Genomic DNA, 19,284 nt, shown 5'->3' with positions numbered 1-19,284 from the left:
CCAATAATTCTAATCAAAGGAGGGATAATTTTATTTATCATATTTGGGGAAGTAAATCAATTTATTGTTAATTAAAATAAACTGTTAGTGAAACGTTGAATAATGAATAAAAATAGTATTGAAAGTAGGATTTTAATAAGCCCACACACTTAGCTTACCCTCTCAAAAAGGTTTGCTCTCATAGAATGTTAGATCGTTCTTGTTTAATTGTAAGAGTTTTCAATGAAGATGCATGGCAGATTACATTGTATAGAATTGACTGATGGACCATAATATTGATATAATAGCAATAATATTTCATACCATAAAATATTGGAGGATAATATCAATGTAGCATCAATTGGGCATTCTTTAAGCCCCCTTCTCCCCAAAAATATGAAATTTACTGTTTAGTTGTGAAAATACTTTTTAATTTGAAATATACGTGCATCTGTCAGTATGACAGTCTGTAACTCTTTAGGGGAAATGTTATTTTCTGAGCCGCTACCTAAAATAGATTGTTTATTTTTATGTTAAGAGACCACTTACCAAAGCGAATCTAGTAAACAACTTACTTCGTTGGCTGGTCTGTCTGTAATGATGAAAAAGGCATAATATATTTTCAAAGTTTTGTGATAATATCATTCTATCTCTTTCTTTTCTCTAGTTTTTATGATCTCTGAACATCTTGTCTTGTTAGTCTTGTCTATTATAGAGAACAGACTCTAGTAAGGTCAATTTGTAGCCAAATCACTGTAAAGCTTTCACACAAATATACATCAATTCTACAAGAACATTTACTAATTACATTTTTCCCATAAATAAAAAATATATTGGAAAAGTCTGAAAAATAACAGAATTTAATATGCTAAAGCATTTTCTCTTTCTAAACATATTTAATATTTTGTTTTTTTCATAAATTTATACTTATCTGGATCAGGGGCTGCTATTCAGCCGATTAATTCTGCAAAATTTAATATTTTGTTGGGGTAAAGTTGGCATATAACTTAATTTTATGTAACTGAAGGGGAGTGGGTAAGAAGGGGAGAAAAAAAGGAAGGGGGTTATGGGGTAATTTTCCTCTAGAATTGTTTGGAAGAATCACATTCCCTTTAACCAATATTTTTTAAGAGGATAATTTTTAATAAAAAAAATAACTATCCATCTATCAATACACACATTCATCTAGTTATGTATACATTCATTTTTCATACATCTATTCCACTCATTTATCAATCAGTATCTATCTATCCATGCAACCATCAATTCATACATCTATGTTTCTATCTATCCATATATTAATTTATCCACCAATACTTCCATCCATCTATTCATTATCCATTTAGCTGTTCATCTATCCATCAAACTGACCAACTATTCATCTATTTTTAATAGTTTGTATATTTAGACAACACTGAAGTTTAATTGAAACACTTTCAAACTTTTCATATATCTCTCTATCCATCTATAATATCTATGTTAATATTTTCCACCATGTAGTTTTTGCTTCATATTTAGACGACACTGTGCTAGTAGAAACACTGCCCAACTCTCTACCTTCCCTCTCCACCAAACAAGGATGTGTGCGCGCTGTGGAGCTAAACTAAGGCTCTGGCCGGCCCAGGTGAGTTATCTATCTATCTATCTATGTACAATGTACATATCTGTCTATCACCAAACAAGGATGTGTGCGCGCTGTGGAGCTAAGCTAAGGCTCTGGCCAGCCCAGGTGAATATCTATTTATTTATTTATCTTATTATTATTTGTCTACAATCTAGACGCCCGATACTTTGGCTGTTTGTCTGTCATTATCTCATTTTTATATCTATTAATTTCTCTACCTGTCAGCTTATCTGTTTTTATCTATTTATATTTATCTATTTTCATTCTATCTATCTAGGGTCCAAGCTTTACATGTGATTCTCGTTCTTGTGAAAATAAAAACAAACTGGTCCCATCCACTGGAGATAATAGGTAGGTACCATCATTATTCTAGCAGGACAAGGTAGGAAGGGGATATTGGGCTTTAAATTTCACTGGTACCCAAAGTTTGTTAAACAATGTTATCTTATTTGTTGGCGCAACAACTTTTTGTACTGTTATTGAATTTTGATATATTGGTTCCAAGCTAAATATTTTTATTAAGAACCAGGGGTAATCTTGTGTATCATCAATGGGAATGTATACCAATTTGTCGTCCATTTTCATAGAACATTGAAATCCATGATTATAAGGGTAGATAATCCGTACTTAACAGGCTGGATAGAACTGTCCTATCAGTTTCATACTTTAGATCATAATTCCTGTAACAATAAAGTGTTGCATCTCAACATTTCAGGTTTTATCATTTACGCTTTTATGAATGCTGCCATCCCTGTTTTTAAATATCTGTAATATATTTAGTTTGAAGCATTTAAATTTAAAATTTAATGGTTCATATATAAAATATTTCATTTGTAAATTTAAAATTCATCGCTGAACACACTATAACTTAAAATTGATGAAAATTGTTTACAGATATTTTCAACTTGTAAATTGCTTTAAATCAGGGGAAAAGAACTAAGAAAATGATCTAATAAAATAGTATATATTAGAAAAAATGAATTTAAGGGAAAACACATTTAAATTCGGCATTTAAAAAATTGTTTCCATTATACATAATACAATTTCAAGCGTTTATGACTATGTGGTTAATAAGACTTAGAAATAAGAAAAGTGGGTGTGTCTGACATAATATCGACAAGATATTTCGATAAACAATATTTATGTTGACATAATAAAAAGTTACCATGGCTGACATAATAGTTTAATGACATTTTATCTACATGTTTATGTTGACATAATTACGACATAACATTTGTTAGCACTTTTTATGTACTAAAATAAGATTGCTGTTTTTGTGTGAGGAATCTCCATTCTAATTTCATATCGAAATTTATATTCCTTAATTCAAGATTAAATCCGCTAAGACTATTTTAACGTGACTAATGTACAAATAGATTTTATGGTGAATTATCAAAATATTTATTACTTTATCTCTGTCATCAAAACTCAATTCTCTTTAATCATTTTTCCAACAAAATATTTTAAAATCTAATTGTTTGAATCAGGAATTTAATGGTTATCTATAACACAAAGTAGCTTGATGTCTGTCCGTCTGTCTGTCAGTCAATTAAGATCTCCGTAACCACTGAATCGAGTGGATTTTAATGTTCAGGGAATATACCTACTGGTCCTGTGGTGGTTTTAGGCTATTTTCTTGGGGGGTGGGACACCCACAACTCCCCCAAAAACAAACAAAAATTCCCTCCCCATTTTTCTAAAAATGTATTAGTGGTTGCATTGGTTGCATTGGTTGCATCTCCAACTATTTTTTTTAATTACCTCCTGGGGCAAAGCCCCTAGGGGCTAGGGGAGAAGCCGCTATTAATTTTTATAAAAGACACGCATCCGAAATAATAATTCAAATTGTTTATTGAAAAATTTTGACATCACTAATTTGGAACCAACCAATCAAAATTCAAACACAAGAACGCAAATGTTTGGCCATAATATCAAACGTTCAAAAGTATTTTAATAGTATCTTTAAATTAGGTTTTTGCTTGACTTTTTGCATTAATTAAATCACAATCCCTTAACCCTTCTATCCCCGGGTTTAACATCTAACACAGATCAAAGATAAAATTACAAGGTTCTATTTAATTGTTTGCTGTAGTTTTACTAACAAGGCATTAATTATTAAATTTTTATCATCTTATTATTAACAGCAGTTGTTCTTTTTGTCTGAAACTTATGGTTTTGATAACTACTAAACGCACATAACTTCTGGGTTGGTTTCAGGCTGTTCTAATTAAAAATTAATGCATTTCAAAACAGAGCTTCTAGATGCTATTTTCGCTTTTAAAAAGTAGTAAGGATATTTTTGTTTGTCTGTTGATATCTAGTTAACAATTAAAATGGTTTTAAGTTCTGAATTTTAGGGAAGCTTCATAAAGCTTCTGAGATGGTTTTAAGCTATTTTCATTAATGTTTTAGCGGTGACCTCTTTTTTGCCTTATTGTTGACACATTGTATTATTTCATTTTATAATCACTTTTCCTTATTGGCCTAACCCTGGATGGACAAAAGCCCTACAGGAATCTGAGGAATCTTTTTTTAACCTAACATAATATTTCAGGTACAATTGTTTCAAATGTGACTTTGATCTGTGCAGCGACTGTTCCAGGTAAATGCATTTTCCAGTACGGATTCGAAACCGGTTAATATCAGCTGGATTAGAACCGGTTCTCAGCCACACTGAAAAATCATTTATTGCATCGTATTACAGACAATCTTTTACGAATATTAAAATAAAAATAATAAAATTAATAGCAGTTTTGTTAGCCTTGGACTTAGACCTCTCGGGTCTAACAAAACTGGTTTTATTCTTATAGGGGCATTTTATTGTAAATTACGCTTGTACCCAAAGTTATCTTGTTGACTCAAAAACATTAAGTACTTTTATTGGATTTTTATTAGTGATTAAACCTTTCAACAATTAATTTTAATCTACAGAAAATTTAATTTTATTTAACATCATTGAGGATGTATATCAATGTATCGTCTATTCTCATATATCATTGATCATTACTAGATATTTCTACTGCTAGGTAGCCTAAAATATCGACTGGTTCCAAGCAGGCTGTCGGCGTTTACGATGAACTTTACATGATCAAACTTATCAAAATAAGGTTCTCATGGCAAAATGGGCGGATGGTGTTTAATGCTTTCCATGAAATCGATTTTTGACCATAGAACTCCTCCCCCCTCCCCTTCAATTAAATTATGAAATAAGGGGGATGGTTGTTTAAATTCTAATGTCACCTGACATATTCATTTTTACAAAAATCGCATGGCCCTTAGCCGTAACAGAAAGGCCGTTTATTAAAGGAATTATTTAATTTAGAAAAGTTTATTTTTTTCTTAAAAGTTTTAAAGCCGATTTTGCCATTAGACGTCGTTCGTAACATTAGAATAGAAATTTAATAAAATGATCAATTATTACTATCAATAAAACAGTCTAGATGTTTTTTTTGTTTTGTAAATTTATAAAAGTATTATTTTGAAATCATGAAGTTTATTTGTATGAATCCCAAGCTTAAAATGGTAAAGTGTATGTGAACGTTGTTAAATGTTAATTTGTAAATAATATTTTCTTCTTTTCTTTTACAAGAAAGTTACTTAAAATTTCACAGTAAGGGTTAATGTTGTAGTCTGTAGAATATGAACTTTTTTGGTTTTCAATTTTTTTTAGCTAAGACGTTCTTTTAGTCGGCCAGTTGGTCTGCAGATCAGACATAGAGTTTCTAAATTTTTTCAAAATCATTTATTTGCCCTCTTTATTTCATTTTTATATTCATGATTTTCATTTTATTACTAAAAGCCGTTTTTAACGGACAGCCGGATGAACAGACTAACGGACATTTTAAATTATAGAGTTGCTCAGCTATCAAAACAGATAGTCAGCATTCAGTATTTGCACGAAAAAACAATGGCTAAGTTATTGAAATGAGTGAAAGAAAAAGAAAGAATTAGAAAAATAATTTATAAGGATGCTGTGAGTATTGGTGCAAAAAATATGACGTAACAAAAAAAAATTAGCCAATGAGAGGCCGTTATTGACCAATGGTAAAATTTATAGTGGCCTCTCATTGGCTAATTTTTTTGTTACGTCATATTTTTTGCACCAATACTCACAGCATCATTTATAAGTACAGTATGTAAGACTTACTTGTGTACTTTATAGAGAAGCTTCGCTCTAAAATATGGTTATAAACAAGATGCACTTTATATTTATTATTTTATTACTTGTTATTTCTATTATAAAACTTCACTTCATATCTAGATGATTAATGGGGGGAATTTTGTATGAGAACATGGAATTCTTATATAAAAAGTAACAGGATGTCTATCTTTCTGTGTTTGTTTGTGTTGAAAAGGAATCTTATTAACCAATGAAAAGAAATGTTTGTCTTTTACAGCAAAGCTTATTATAGGTCAAGGAAAGGTTTATAGCTATTTTAAAAGCCAAATTCAATTAGCCCTTAACAGTCGGGCCCCTTGCCGCACCTTAATCAGTCGGGGGGGGGGGGGGGGGAGGCGTTCAACGCCCCCCCATATTATCTCAGTTCCTATTAGAGCTAGAGGGCTAAATTTTTTTGTACAAGTCCCCTGTGTTATGATGAATTTCCGACCTTAAGTAAGTCAAAGTCAATTTTCGCTTCCTTTACCCTTTTATTTAACAACCTTTGTTTTTAGGTCCTTTTTTACTTAAAAATTTCAAACGGCTGTAATTTTCTTATTTTTGAAGCTAGAAGAACAATTTTTTTGCAGAAAATGTTTATCTTTATGTAAATTTTATATTTGAAATGTCAAAATATAAATTTCAGTGGCCGTAGCTGTACTTGGCAGCTGCCAGCCGCCGCAGTCGGCGGTCGGCGGGAAAACGGCGGTGGATCTTTATGAAATTTTAATACATTATGTAGACATGTAAGAAAAGCTTAAGTTTAAAAATTGAAAATTGAGGCCACAGGAGCCTTTTAAATATTTCTGGAGGTCTGGAGGATCAGGACCTGCAGGATCATACCTGGAACCTGAAATTGACTTGAACACCTGTATTTCATATAAGGATGTACTACTAGAGGATATTTTAGTATTCTGGCAAGATAAAATACTTTGTTTAAGTCAAAAAAATATTTTTGCTCTTTACCTGGATGACCCTGCCAGGTTTGCTGGCATCCTGTGCACGCCAGGATGGAGATATTCAAAAAATTCCAACTCTCAGTTATGTGTCATACCCAAACTTAAAAAGTCACGCAGTTTGGGCTCTTTATCTTTCACACACAGAAAATGAGATAGAAAAAACCGGATGGGGGGGGGCGTTCAACGCCCCCCCCCCCCGACCGTTAAGGGTTATGGTAAATAATTTTCAATAAAGTTTATTGTTTGAATAATTGTATTTGTAATATTTAGTATTGATTCCTGCTTTTTAAGGCAAAGCTTATGTGTAATAGCGGTCAGTATGTCCTTAACGGATAGCTTTTATCCTGAATGAAGGCATGTAAGAAGTCCTATTCTTTCAAACTTGGCAGGATGAAACTTGTAACAATTATGTACAACTTAGAAAGCGGGCGAAGCCCAATCTGTACCACTTTTGCACCACTTTTGATTCATGTGACGTCATATAAATGAGGGAGATGAATGTAGAATCAAAAGTGGTATAAAATTGATACAGGTTGGACACAAAGCGTAGCAATTTTTTAATTATGACCAAAAGGTCTATTGGTACATTGAAAACATGTTGATTTTTAATTTTTTTCTAGAAAATCTACGGATGAAACTGAGGAGAAACAAAACGGCCACACTGTCAACCATTCTGATAAACAAGATAAAACTAAGGTTTGTATCTCTCACATAATCGGTGAAGACTAGGTTGTCCCTTCAGCACACTATTGTAAACCGTGTCATTACTCATTACAAGACCAATGGTACCTTTAAAAATGTTCTAAGGCTTTTAGTTTAGCTTTATGTAAGTTTTTATTTTTTTTATTTTTATGGAGGTCAAAATTTTATTGCATCAGAAATATGGCTTCATGGTGCTCCCATAAAAGGTCTTGAGAAGCAGAATCAGGAACTGAAGCCCGTTTAAAATATTTATTAGTCTGAGAAAGTACTGAAAAAGACAAATTTTAGGTGTTTTTGGAAATTAGCAATTTTTTAGAGGTTTTTGAGATTTTCTTAAGACTGATAGCGAGATATTTTTCAACGGACTTTGATTCCTGATTCTACTCCTAGTCTACAAGGCCTTTTCTAAGAGCACCATGAAGCCATAGTTCTGATGCAATAAAATTTAAAAATTTAAATTTAAACAAAGATGAAATAATGGTCCCAGAACTTAATTTTTGGGTTCAATCGTCATTATTTTGTTAGAGTGCTGGGTTTAGATAGTGTGCTTGTCAAAAATCTAAAAAAATGGCTTTTCTGGGACACCATAATGAAGACTTTTTTTTGTATATATAGGGGAGGAAATTTTTTTTAAAGATATACTCTTCATTTAATAATTTGCCAGCAATTTTGTAAATTTATAGTTTTAGTCAATTTGACTCTAGCAAAACATTTGACGAAAAAGAAATAATTTTCTTTCTATTTTCTTGGCAAGAATCCCCCTCCCCTCTCAAATTCTTAATTTGGAAAAGCTTGAATTTGTAAAACTTTGGGCGATTTAAAGATTTATAATTTATATTGTAGATTATTTAACTAATTTGTTAAAATTAGAGATATTTCCCTTAAATCGCCTAGCAAGCGCAGATAACTCCACATTCCATTATATTTTTAATGAATTAAAAAAAAATGGAGACGGGCATTTTTAACCCTGCGGGACCTATACCTGCAATGCCGTAATCCTTCGGGGTTACTCATTGCCGAAAATTACCTAACCAAAAATAAAACACCGCCATCCACCTTATTATTTAAAAAGGGGTTTGTTCTTTAAAAGATACTCTAAGGAAAACCACCGATATTTTGGATGATTTATAGGAGGAAGCTGCACAAGAGTTGACGGACAAGCTGGAGGAGGATGAGAACAAGAATTGTCCTCACGAGGAGTCCAAGAATGACAAGAGAATGTCGATACTTGCGGATGATGATGATAATATTCCTCTCATTGATGTTCAGTCGTCTGCAGGTATGCAACAGGGAATGAGGGAGGGGTCATTGGTACCCAGTTGTACTGGTACCCAAAGTTTTATAAACACGTTATATTGATCGTTGGCTAAAGGACTTTAGGTATTTTTATTAAATTTTGATAGGTTGTTTTAAATCAAAAGTGTTTACTTAAAGAAAGACAGTATTGATATTAAACCAACCCTTTGGAATAGAAAATTAGATAAAAATATTTATAAATAAATCTATTATAATAGAAGATCTTCCTTAGTTAGTTAAATATAAATAGAAAATAGATAATTTTATATGTTATAATAGAAGACCTTCCTGATCTAGTATCAATAACCAACAAGCTATATGTATAGCTAGATAGATAGATAATTATATCTATTATTTAGAATATCTTCCTGAGTTAGTATCAATATCCAACAAGATATATGGATAGATAAATAATGTTATCTATTATTACAGAAGATCTTCATGAGTTAGTATCAATATCCAACAAGCTATATAGAATTATAAATAGCTAGTTAGATAAATAATGTTATCTATTAATATAGAAGATCTTTATGATTTAGTAACAATATCCAACAAGCTATATAGATAGATAAATAGCTAGATAGATAAATAATATTATCTATTATTATAGAAGATCTTCATGAGTTAGTAACAATATCCAACAAGATAAATAAAATGAAAAATAGCTAGATAGATAAATAATGTTATCTATTATTATAGAAGATCTTCATGAGTTAGTATCAATATCCAACAAGATAAATAGAATGAAAAATAGCTAGATAGATAAATAATGTTATCTATTATTATAGAAGATCTTCATGAGTTAGTATCAATATCCAACAAGATATATAGAAAGATAAATAGATAGATAGATAAATAATGTTATCTATTATTTTAGAAGATCTTCATGGTTAGTAACAATATCCAACAAGATATATAGAAAGATAAATAGATAGATAGATAAATAATGTTATCTATTATTATAGAAGATCTTCCTGAATTAGTATCAATATCCAACAAGTATTATAGAAAGATAAATAGATAGATAGAAAGCTAGATGATTTATCTTTATTATAGAAGATCTTCCTGAGTTAGTATCAATATCCAACAAGCTATATAGCTAGATAGAAGATAGATAGCTAGAAAGCTAGATAATTTCATTTTTACTATAGAAGATCTTCCTGAGTTAGTATCAATATCCAACAAGATATATAGAAAGATAAATAGCTAGTTAGATAAATAATCTTACCTATTATTATAGAAGATCTTCATGAGTTAGTATCAATATCCAACAATCTATATAGATAGATAGATAGAAAGCTAGATAATTTTATCTTTATTTTAGAAGATCTTCCTGAGTTAGTATCAATATCCAACAAGCGTCCCAAAGCTTCCTCATTTAGTCAGGTTAGTTGAATATTCTAGTTGCGAAGATACTTTACAAGTACTGTTGTGGGTGTGTCTCTAATACAGGTTAAACCCGGGCTTTGTAATAGTTTCGAATCTCGGCCCGACACAGCGTCATAACTAAAGACGTTAAAAATAGTTCCAACAGCTTCTTTGAAAAGTACAGACAATTCGGATAATTTTTTTCCGAGATCATTAGCTCCAACAAACAAACCTTTTTATGTATTTACTAGTAATTAAATTTCTAACTAATATTCTGTTATAAAGTTAAGCACTATTTTTTTTAGATGTTACCCTTTAAAAAATAATACAGATATAATTATAATGATTTTTTTATTTTGATTTAGGCATACCCTTAAAAAGGACAAAAATATTAACATAATAATAAAGAATTGTAGCTAATTTCTGTGTCAAAATTACAACCTTGACAACGAGTAATGAATTTCTCCCCTGACAATTACTTTATTATTTCTTAATCATGAAATAAAGTATGTAATAAAAGTATAATAAATTTGTACCTTTAACAACAAGAAGGGATTATATCCTTTTATAAATACAATAGTAAGGTTTTTTTATATTTGTCTGTTAACAAATGACACTAAAGTCCTGAAATGGTTTCAGGCTATTTATTTTTTTATTTAACTTTTAAGTGGGAACAAACGAAAATTATAATAAACGTATCTTTGGTGCTTATTATAGTTAAGTTAGGTTAATAAAAGGTTAAAAGGTTGGGATTTTACCATGCAGGGATAGCACCCTGTAGGATTAGAAATATATGCGTTTTAAAACACTTTTTCAAAGTAGGGCTCGGTTTTACGGCGAGACGTTCAAGAAATAGGTTTATGAGAAAACACCAAAAAATCCGTACGATTTATAGATAATTTACACATCTCAATTTCGGAAGCATTGGCCATAATTATTTTTGTTATTGAAATACAAGCAAGCTAACTTTGCACTTCAGACAAAGTTTGGTGTTTTCCTCGAAGTTCCTTGTTGAGCACAGAAACCCAGACTTATTTTTCAAATAAAAAAAACGTGGGGTAATTTTTTCAATTGTTTTTTTTATAACTTTAGTTCAGGCACCGCCAGTATAGATATGACTTCTGAAAAAATAATAACCTATCCCCCAAAGAAGGCGTCTTAACTTTTTTGTATAGCTAGCCGGTGCTTTTAGTAAGTAGTAGATGTAAATTTTTCCATAGAATTTAGATATGCAATCGGTTTTTTTGTAGACCTCTTATTTTTTAAGTAATATAAGTTTGTTTGTTTTTTAATTAAGTCGATTTTAAGGTACTAAAATGCAGCAAAAAAAGGAAAGAAAATGGCCATTATGAACAAAAATAGTAAGATCTTTAATTTTACACCTTACTTTTTCAATTCTGTCAGGTAATTATTGAAAAAATCGATTTATTTAAACCCACGAGAATAAAAACTTTGAAGTTAATTTTATCATTACCCAGGCATAAGAAATAGGCGTTATATATACTGTCAGAAAGAGAAAAATATTACAAATCCATTCTAGGCAAAATTGAAATAAAAAGTTTACAATATAGTATATAAACTACAATAAAAAGAATTATAAGAAAATATTATATTATATTATACAGGCAACCATCTTATTTCTTGAATTGAGAATAAAAATGGGAAGGGGGTAAAGAGGGGATGAAGAAAGTGTTGCCTGTACAAAAAAATATATTAGGCCATTTTTTTATTTTTTATTTTTTTTACTTTTTTCAATTTTGCTTACAATGGATTCGTAATATTTTTCTGATTCTAAAGGTATATATGAACCCATATTTTTTTACCTGTGTAATGATAAAATTAAGTTCAAAGTTTTTATTCTTGTGGGTTTTAAAAAATTTATTTTTTCAATAATTACCTGACAAAATTAAAAAAGTAAGGTGTCAAATTAAAGATCTTACTATTTTTGTTCATAATGGCTATTTTCTTCCTTTTTTTTTGTTGCGTTTTAGTACCTTAAAATCGACTTAATTTTTTTTTAAACTTAGATTACTTTTAAAAAAAGAGGTCTACAAAAAAACGATTGCATATCTGAATTCTATGAAAAATTTTACATCTACTACTTACTAAAAGCACCGGCTAGCTAAAAAAAAAAGTTAAGACACCTTCTTTTCATTTTATTTAGAGTAATTGAGCAGGGGGTAGGGGAGAGTTCCAGGGCTCGACAGACTCGAAAAGTTTTAGCTAGTAAATCCCTCGCATCTAAAAGTGTTCTCACCCTATTTTCAATATTTTTTTTGGTGTAGTCCTTTAACACTGCGGGTCGCTTTCCATGCAGCATAGTTATTTTTTTGTAGTCCTCTTCAAAAGTATATATGTTTGGGGGTCAATTTAGAAATTCAGTGAAATTACCATCGTCGCTTGTAAAAACTTAAAAATAATAAAGATAAAAGTTTAAAGAAAGGCAGAACAAAATGCATTTTTTAATTGTCTTTTCAAACAATATTTAATTTTAAGGCATCAATCAGTTTAATTTAAAATTATTCATTTGTTTTTATATGACTGCCTAAATTGGATAGTTTTACTTTTTCTTTACAGTCGTGTGTGCACTTACCACGCTAAATAAGAGCAATGTGTTAACCTCAAAACGCCTAGTCGAGCACAGAACCCCCACCCCCTTAATTCTAAAATAATTTGAAAATAAATGGGGTAGTTTTTCGTGTCTTTGTTTTTACTTTAGGTCAGATTAGGTTAGATTATATTGAGTATAGGGAAACCCTGCAGGGTTAGGGCACTGCAGATGAATGCCCAGCAGGATTATTCCCCCTGTGAGACAATGGGGGGGGGGGGGGTTCTGAGCTTCCTAGGCATTTTGAGGAAAAACACTGAAAGCAATTCAATAACATTGAGAAAGAAGATTGCAACACAAGTATTGTGTAGAAATAAATTTAAATTTGAAATTGAAACTGTATAATTTTCCAATTTCAGTTAAGTGTGTTTACTACCAAATATACAATGATACTTCAATAGAAGATAAATAGATATATATCGCATAATTCTAACTTGCAAAATTATGTCTTAATTGTGTTTAAGGGGGGTTAAGATTGATTTCTCTGCTATTGTCTTATCCCAGTATTCGCAACTAACAATCATTGATAGTTACATATGATAGTACTAGAGGCGGCGTTCTAAAATTATCCCGCTATTGGCTAGATTGAATATTAATCTTGTTCTTCCATTGGCCTATCCCTGAATACTAATCTTTTTCTTCCATTGTCCGATCCCTGAATATCAACCCAACTACAAAAAAGTTACTATTTTAACCCATTAGTGCCGAGCGCCACTTTTATGGGCCGATCGAGCTGTAAGTTTCAGGGAAGCTTTATAATGGTCAAAACGGAATTCGTATTTTTTTGTTTTGCTCTAGTGGCGTGCACAGGAAAGTTGCAAAAAAACCCGGTTCGGCTTGGCCATAAATACCAACCAGGCATTAACACCCGTTTTTGGTGCTTTCCCCCAGTTTTAAAACCCGGTTGACCTGTATAAACCCGGTTATTTTGACCAAAAATCGAAAAATGTAATTTTTGAACGCCAAAAGTGAGATGAACACTTTTTAGAACTTTGATACGATCCGTAATTGAAAACTACACAACCTCATGTAATCTAAAGAGCTACAAGTATAATACGAAGCGATTTATTTCAAATTTAGTGTTTCGGCTATAGGTGCCGCCGTTTTCGGGTAAAAAAACCCGTTGCTCGAAGTTTTAAAAGACACACACTACAAAAAAAGAACATATAAAATTTGGGTGTTACATATCAGAAAACGAGCATAAAACTATTGGGTGACACCTATAGAGATTACTAGGGTTATTAGGGTGGCTCAAACCCTTACTAATGACGTAAACTGTTATTTTTATTGGTTGAAAAGTTAAAACCGGGTAATAAAAACCGAAACCGAGCCGGGTTTTAAAATTTTCGGGTATTTATGGCCAAGCCGAACCGGGTCATAATAGGGCGTAAAAAAACGATAAAAAAATCATATAAAAAATTATAATTTGAATAAAACGAATTCACAAATAGATGTACTTGTCAATAAACATTAGATTTCACAAAAAAAATCAGCGACTTTACTATAAAAACAAAAAAGTTAGAAGGGGTATTTTGATTTTCATGATTTTCAAATTTTGTTGAGCTATACCAGCAAACGGAAGTAAGCTAAACTGCCTGCTCCAGGGGGAAATGAAAGTCAGGGTAGTAGAGGGGGGATTCATTCTGAGAATGATGCAATTATGAAGCCGGAAACCGGTTTTTTTTCCATTTTTCGGAACCGGGTTTTGATGCCCGGTTCGGCACTAATGGGTTAAGATAAGATTACTACAACTTTAGTTTCGTTTTTTCATCATTTTTTAAAGATTAAATGTCCCTCTCTCTCACTTTCCTTTCATTCCATCTTTTTAAAATTTCATTATTTTTATTTAAAACTGTATTTATAATTTTGTCTCTCTTTCTTTAAAATAGATCGTAGTATTTTTTGTTTCAAATTATCGTCCTGAAAGGGTTAGAATGTTTAGTTAATTGTTTAATTTTAGTTTAATTTCTGAACACATTATGGACGCTTTGCTAGTATCAAATTATTTTAAAACTAAGTTTTCTTTGATTTACTATTTTATAAATTCAAATTTTCTATTTTATGAATAAAAATTTAATACTTTGATATAATTCAAATAGCAAAATGAAATTAAAAAAAATAATTTATTCTTCATAGAGTAAAATAATGGGTCTTATCATTCTGGTCAATGAGAGTTTATTATGGATTATTGGAGCACTATGAGTATTAAACACTCTACTATTGGATGATTCAAGCTCATTTATAGACGTTTATTTCCTATATAGATCTGTCATGGATCTTGATGCAATAAAGCAAGCCGTTTTATAAAAAATCTGTCGAAAATAATTCGTAAGGTTAAAAACAGAAAAAGTAATCGCTTATATAGGTATAGAATGGAACGATTCCCGAGAGAAAAACTGCACATATAAAGTCTATATTACAGAAATTAAAATTTAGATTTACAGAAGATTTGCTTTGGTTCGGCAGGTTTTAGTCTATTTCCAAAGAAGTATGCCAACCGGCAATATCTTATAAAATAAATGATAGGACAATGGACTAGAAACTTACAACTCCTCTATTTAAAGAAACTAGTATAATACAAAGTTTTAGGAAAGATGTATTACATTGAACTCTTCAAACGTTAAAACCTTGTTTCATATTTATTTCAATTCAAAGGAAATGTATGGGTTCGTAAACTGAAAGATTTTAGTATTGAATGTTAAAGTACATATGTGTTAAAAATTTATAACATAAACTTCAAAGTTAACAAATAAAAGTAACCGAAACAAACCACACAGGGCTCTTATATATAACATAACCAATAATAGATATAGATTCTTTCTTCATGTTATTATTTTAAGTTGAACTGAAATGCTTTTAGTGATACCCTAATTACCATCTGTATTGTGAATGGTAGCAACCGTTCCCCCTTATAAAAAGAAAATTAAAAACGAAGGGAAGATATTTGTTCTTTTTATACCTAACCACTGCAGGACGCACTAAATCTGTAGGGCCATCACCCGTGGTATCCTCCCCTTGCTGGGCTTCCGTGTACCCAGTATAATCAAACCATTTTATTTTCATTTTATATTCAAATTAAGGGGATGAGGGGTTCTGTGGTAGAAAATGTTCTTCGGGGTAAACTGCTTAACCAACTTTTGTAGATATTCTTTGAATTCACCTATATACTTCTTCCTGTGTTGCAAATATTATTTTAGATACATTTAAACCATAGAACACTATCTTTCAGAAAAAAGGTGTTGATGACTTTGTTTGTGTGTCTGTTTAAAAGATTTCGCTTACTTCTGCATGTGGATTAAATTTGATCTCATATAAAGTAAATCTTCTTATAGAACATAAATTTACTAGTTGCTTTGCTCCTAGCCTCTAGAGTTGGGTCGTAAAGGTCAGGAAAATACCATTTGACCACCCAAAGGCATTTATAAAGCTTCTCAAACTAATTGGCGCCAGTAACTTCTTAGATATTTAGCTTTAGACAAAAAAAAACGTACTACTTTATACTATAGGATTATGAATATTATGTTCAGTTTCCATACTTGACTTTTTGAAAATCTGTTTGAAAATAAAACCGCTATTTGTCTTTATGAGCTGGGGGTAATCATTGAGAACAAGCTACCCAACCATTCGTCTTTAGTAATCTTTGGTTAAACCTCACACTGTATATTTAGCTCCTTGCTCTGGGGGGAGTTCATAAATTTTGTAATCTTATCAGTTTATTGTTCAGAGCTATGTCTACAGAATAATATAAAAACAATAGAGATATTATATATAGAGTTTATTATTCAGAGATATGTCTACAGAATTATATATAAACAATAGAGGTATTACATATAGAGTTTATTATTCAGAGCTATGTCAACAGAATAATATAAAAACAATAGAGATATTACATATAGAGTTTATTGTTCAGAGCTATGTCTACATAATAATATAAAAACAATAGAGATATTACATATAGAGTTTATTATTCAGAGCTATGTCTACAGAATTACATATAAACAATAGAGATATTACATATAGAGTTTATCATTCAGAGCTATGTCTACAGAATTATATATAAACAATAGAGATATTACATATAGAGTTTAGTATTCAAAGATATGTCTACAGAATAATATATAAACAATAGAGATATTACATATAGAGTTTATTATTCAGAGATATGTCTACAGAATAATATATAAACAATAGAGATATTATATATAGAGTTTATTATTCAGATCTATGTCTACAGAATAATATATAAACAATAGAGATATTATATATAGAGTTTATTATTCAGAGCTATGTCTACAGAATAATATATAAACAATAGAGATATTATATATAGAGTTTATTATTCAGAGCTATTTCCACAAAATAAAATATAAACAATAGAGATAATACATATAGAGTTTATCATTCAAAGCTATGGCCTACAGAATATAATCTAATCAATAGAGAAACTTATAGAGTTTTTTTTTAGAAGAAAAAGCAAAGGAAAAGACGTTATTTATTGAATAAAAGAATATGCAATTTACCAAGAAAATAAATATAGAGTTGGTCTATTTTTCTTTCTAGGAGTAATTCCTTTTAGGATACAACTAATATGAGAAGCCTTACTTCTAAGGGGATTCAAGCTCTTAATCTGATGAGATGTTTTTACATTTTTGTTTCACAGTTTGATTTCTTTTTAAAGTTGTCATCCTTGTTTTCTTGAATATAGTGTTGTTCTCTTTTCATCCCCTTTATTATATGTTATGATACCCAGTTGTGAGCTGGTCCAAACAAATGTCTGTTAAGATTAGGATTATATCATTTACAGAATGCTTATTTCTTTATTACATAAAACGTGTATCTTATATATAACAATCCTTATACTAAAGTAACAGGATGTTTGTTTGTCTGTGTGTGTATCTGTGTGTCTGTGTGTGTATCTGTGTATCTGTGTGTCTGTACCGAAGGATCTGAACCTAGTAATAGTGTCTGACTGATTATGACGTAACAAAAAAAATTAGCCAATGAGAGGCCACTATAAATTTTACCATTGGTCAATAACGGCCTCTTATTGGCTAATTTTTTTTTGTTACGTCATAATCAGTCAGACACTATTACTGTGTTCAGATCCTTCGGTACAGACACACAGATACACAGATACACACACAGACACACAGATACACACAAACAAACATCCTGTTACTTTAGTATAAGGATTGTTATATATAAGATAAATGTTTTATGCTATAAAGAAATAATCTTTCTGTAAATGAAATAATCAAATTTTTTTTTACTTTTTCTTTTAAAATTTACAATAAGAAATTGGGTTATAAAATTTGACTCTCTGCTCCTCAAGTGCCCCCTAGAGGCCTCTAGGGGCGTAGCCGCTAGTGTTTTATAAAGTAACAGGATGTCTCTTTGTCTGTCTGTGTATCTTTTGTCTGTACCGAAGGATCTAGCTAACCGCGGAAACGATCAGGTTCTCCTTAACAATTTTTTTTAACTTTTTAACCCTTACAGATCGGGGGGGGGGGGGGCTCCAAGAGCCCCCCCCTCTAGTTTTTTCAATCTCATTTTTTTTGTAGGTAAGATGGAGTGCTGTGACTTCATGACAGTAATTATACGTCGGCAAGAGTTGATTTTATTAGGATATCTGGTCTGTGTCGGTCGTGGTGTCCGGTCAAAGTCGATTGGGTAGCACCAAAATTAGAAAAAAAAATTCTAAATAAATCTTAATTTCTACATTATGACTTTTGTGTATAAGGAGAAACCTAAAATTTTTTTGGTGAATACTTAGATATCAATGACCTTCTGAGAAAAGTTGTGTTATGACCGTTTGACCGCTTCCCGACCGACTTTATGACCGATTTTTGTCCGGCTTTTACCACAGACATATATCATTAATATCGTGGCTTCTATTACAGCTAGAGACCTATATTTTTTTTTGGTAAATCCTTGAGCAACATCAAACTGATAAAAATATTAATTGGCGCCGCCAACCGCCGTTTTACCGCCGTAACCGCCGAAAATGGCGGTTTCCGTTATTTGCCGTTTTTCGGCGATGATCAGAAAAAGTAATTTTTTTGTTATGAAAAATAATAGTTCGTCCTAAAATTTGGTCAACCTAGCTGCAAAATTGGCCGCTCTACAGCTGTTTTAAAATTTAGCGGCTGGCCGCTAAAAAGGCTAAGAAGCGGCCTGGCCGCTATGACTAGTAAAAGTAATTTTCTCTAAAAATACACATGAACCACCAGAAAAAAATTTTACGTCTTTATCTGTAACAGGAGCCGAGATAGAGGGGGGGCTCTTGGAGCCCCCCCCCCCCCCCCCCGATCTATTAAGGTGGGAATTGGGGCCCGAGCTGTAAGGGTTAAAAGAAATCTAAATTTTAAAAAATAGGTTTTGGGATTCAACTCTCCCCTTCTCAAGTGCACCTAGAGGCCTCTAGAGGCGTAGCCGCTAGTAATATATATAAAGCAATTAAAAAACAAATATTATATTAATAAAATACTAAAAATCAGCCATGTGACGTCATAAAAATGAGGGATTATCCATCTCTTTTTTAAGGGTTTTCTTTCCCACTTCTCCTCTCATATCCCTCATTTTTATGACG

At 31.3% G+C, this 19,284-nt stretch overlaps 1 protein-coding gene across 3 annotated transcripts in view; it reads left to right on the top strand.

Moving 5' to 3' along the window:
- LOC145321978 (uncharacterized) overlaps positions 1-19,284 on the top strand; it is a 33,156-nt gene that overhangs the window by 8,894 nt on the left and 4,978 nt on the right. For 2 of the 3 annotated variants that reach the window (XM_080163700.1, XM_080163699.1), the window contains 6 exons: positions 1,498-1,603; positions 1,881-1,954; positions 4,158-4,205; positions 7,342-7,417; positions 8,555-8,702; positions 10,044-10,105. In XM_080163700.1, coding sequence (XP_080019826.1) covers positions 1,498-1,603; positions 1,881-1,954; positions 4,158-4,205; positions 7,342-7,417; positions 8,555-8,702; positions 10,044-10,105 — 514 coding nt within the window. Of the gene's footprint in view, positions 1-1,497; positions 1,604-1,657; positions 1,709-1,880; positions 1,955-4,157; positions 4,206-7,341; positions 7,418-8,554; positions 8,703-10,043; positions 10,106-19,284 lie in introns of those variants that run through there. The other variant, XM_080163701.1, reaches the window with a different exon arrangement.

The sequence above is a fragment of the Acartia tonsa genome, chromosome 6, assembly GCF_053477335.1.
Source record: "Acartia tonsa isolate MP-2025a chromosome 6, ASM5347733v1, whole genome shotgun sequence".
Lineage (NCBI taxonomy): Eukaryota > Metazoa > Arthropoda > Copepoda > Calanoida > Acartiidae > Acartia > Acartia tonsa.
This window is presented reverse-complemented; position numbering and strand designations above follow the sequence as displayed.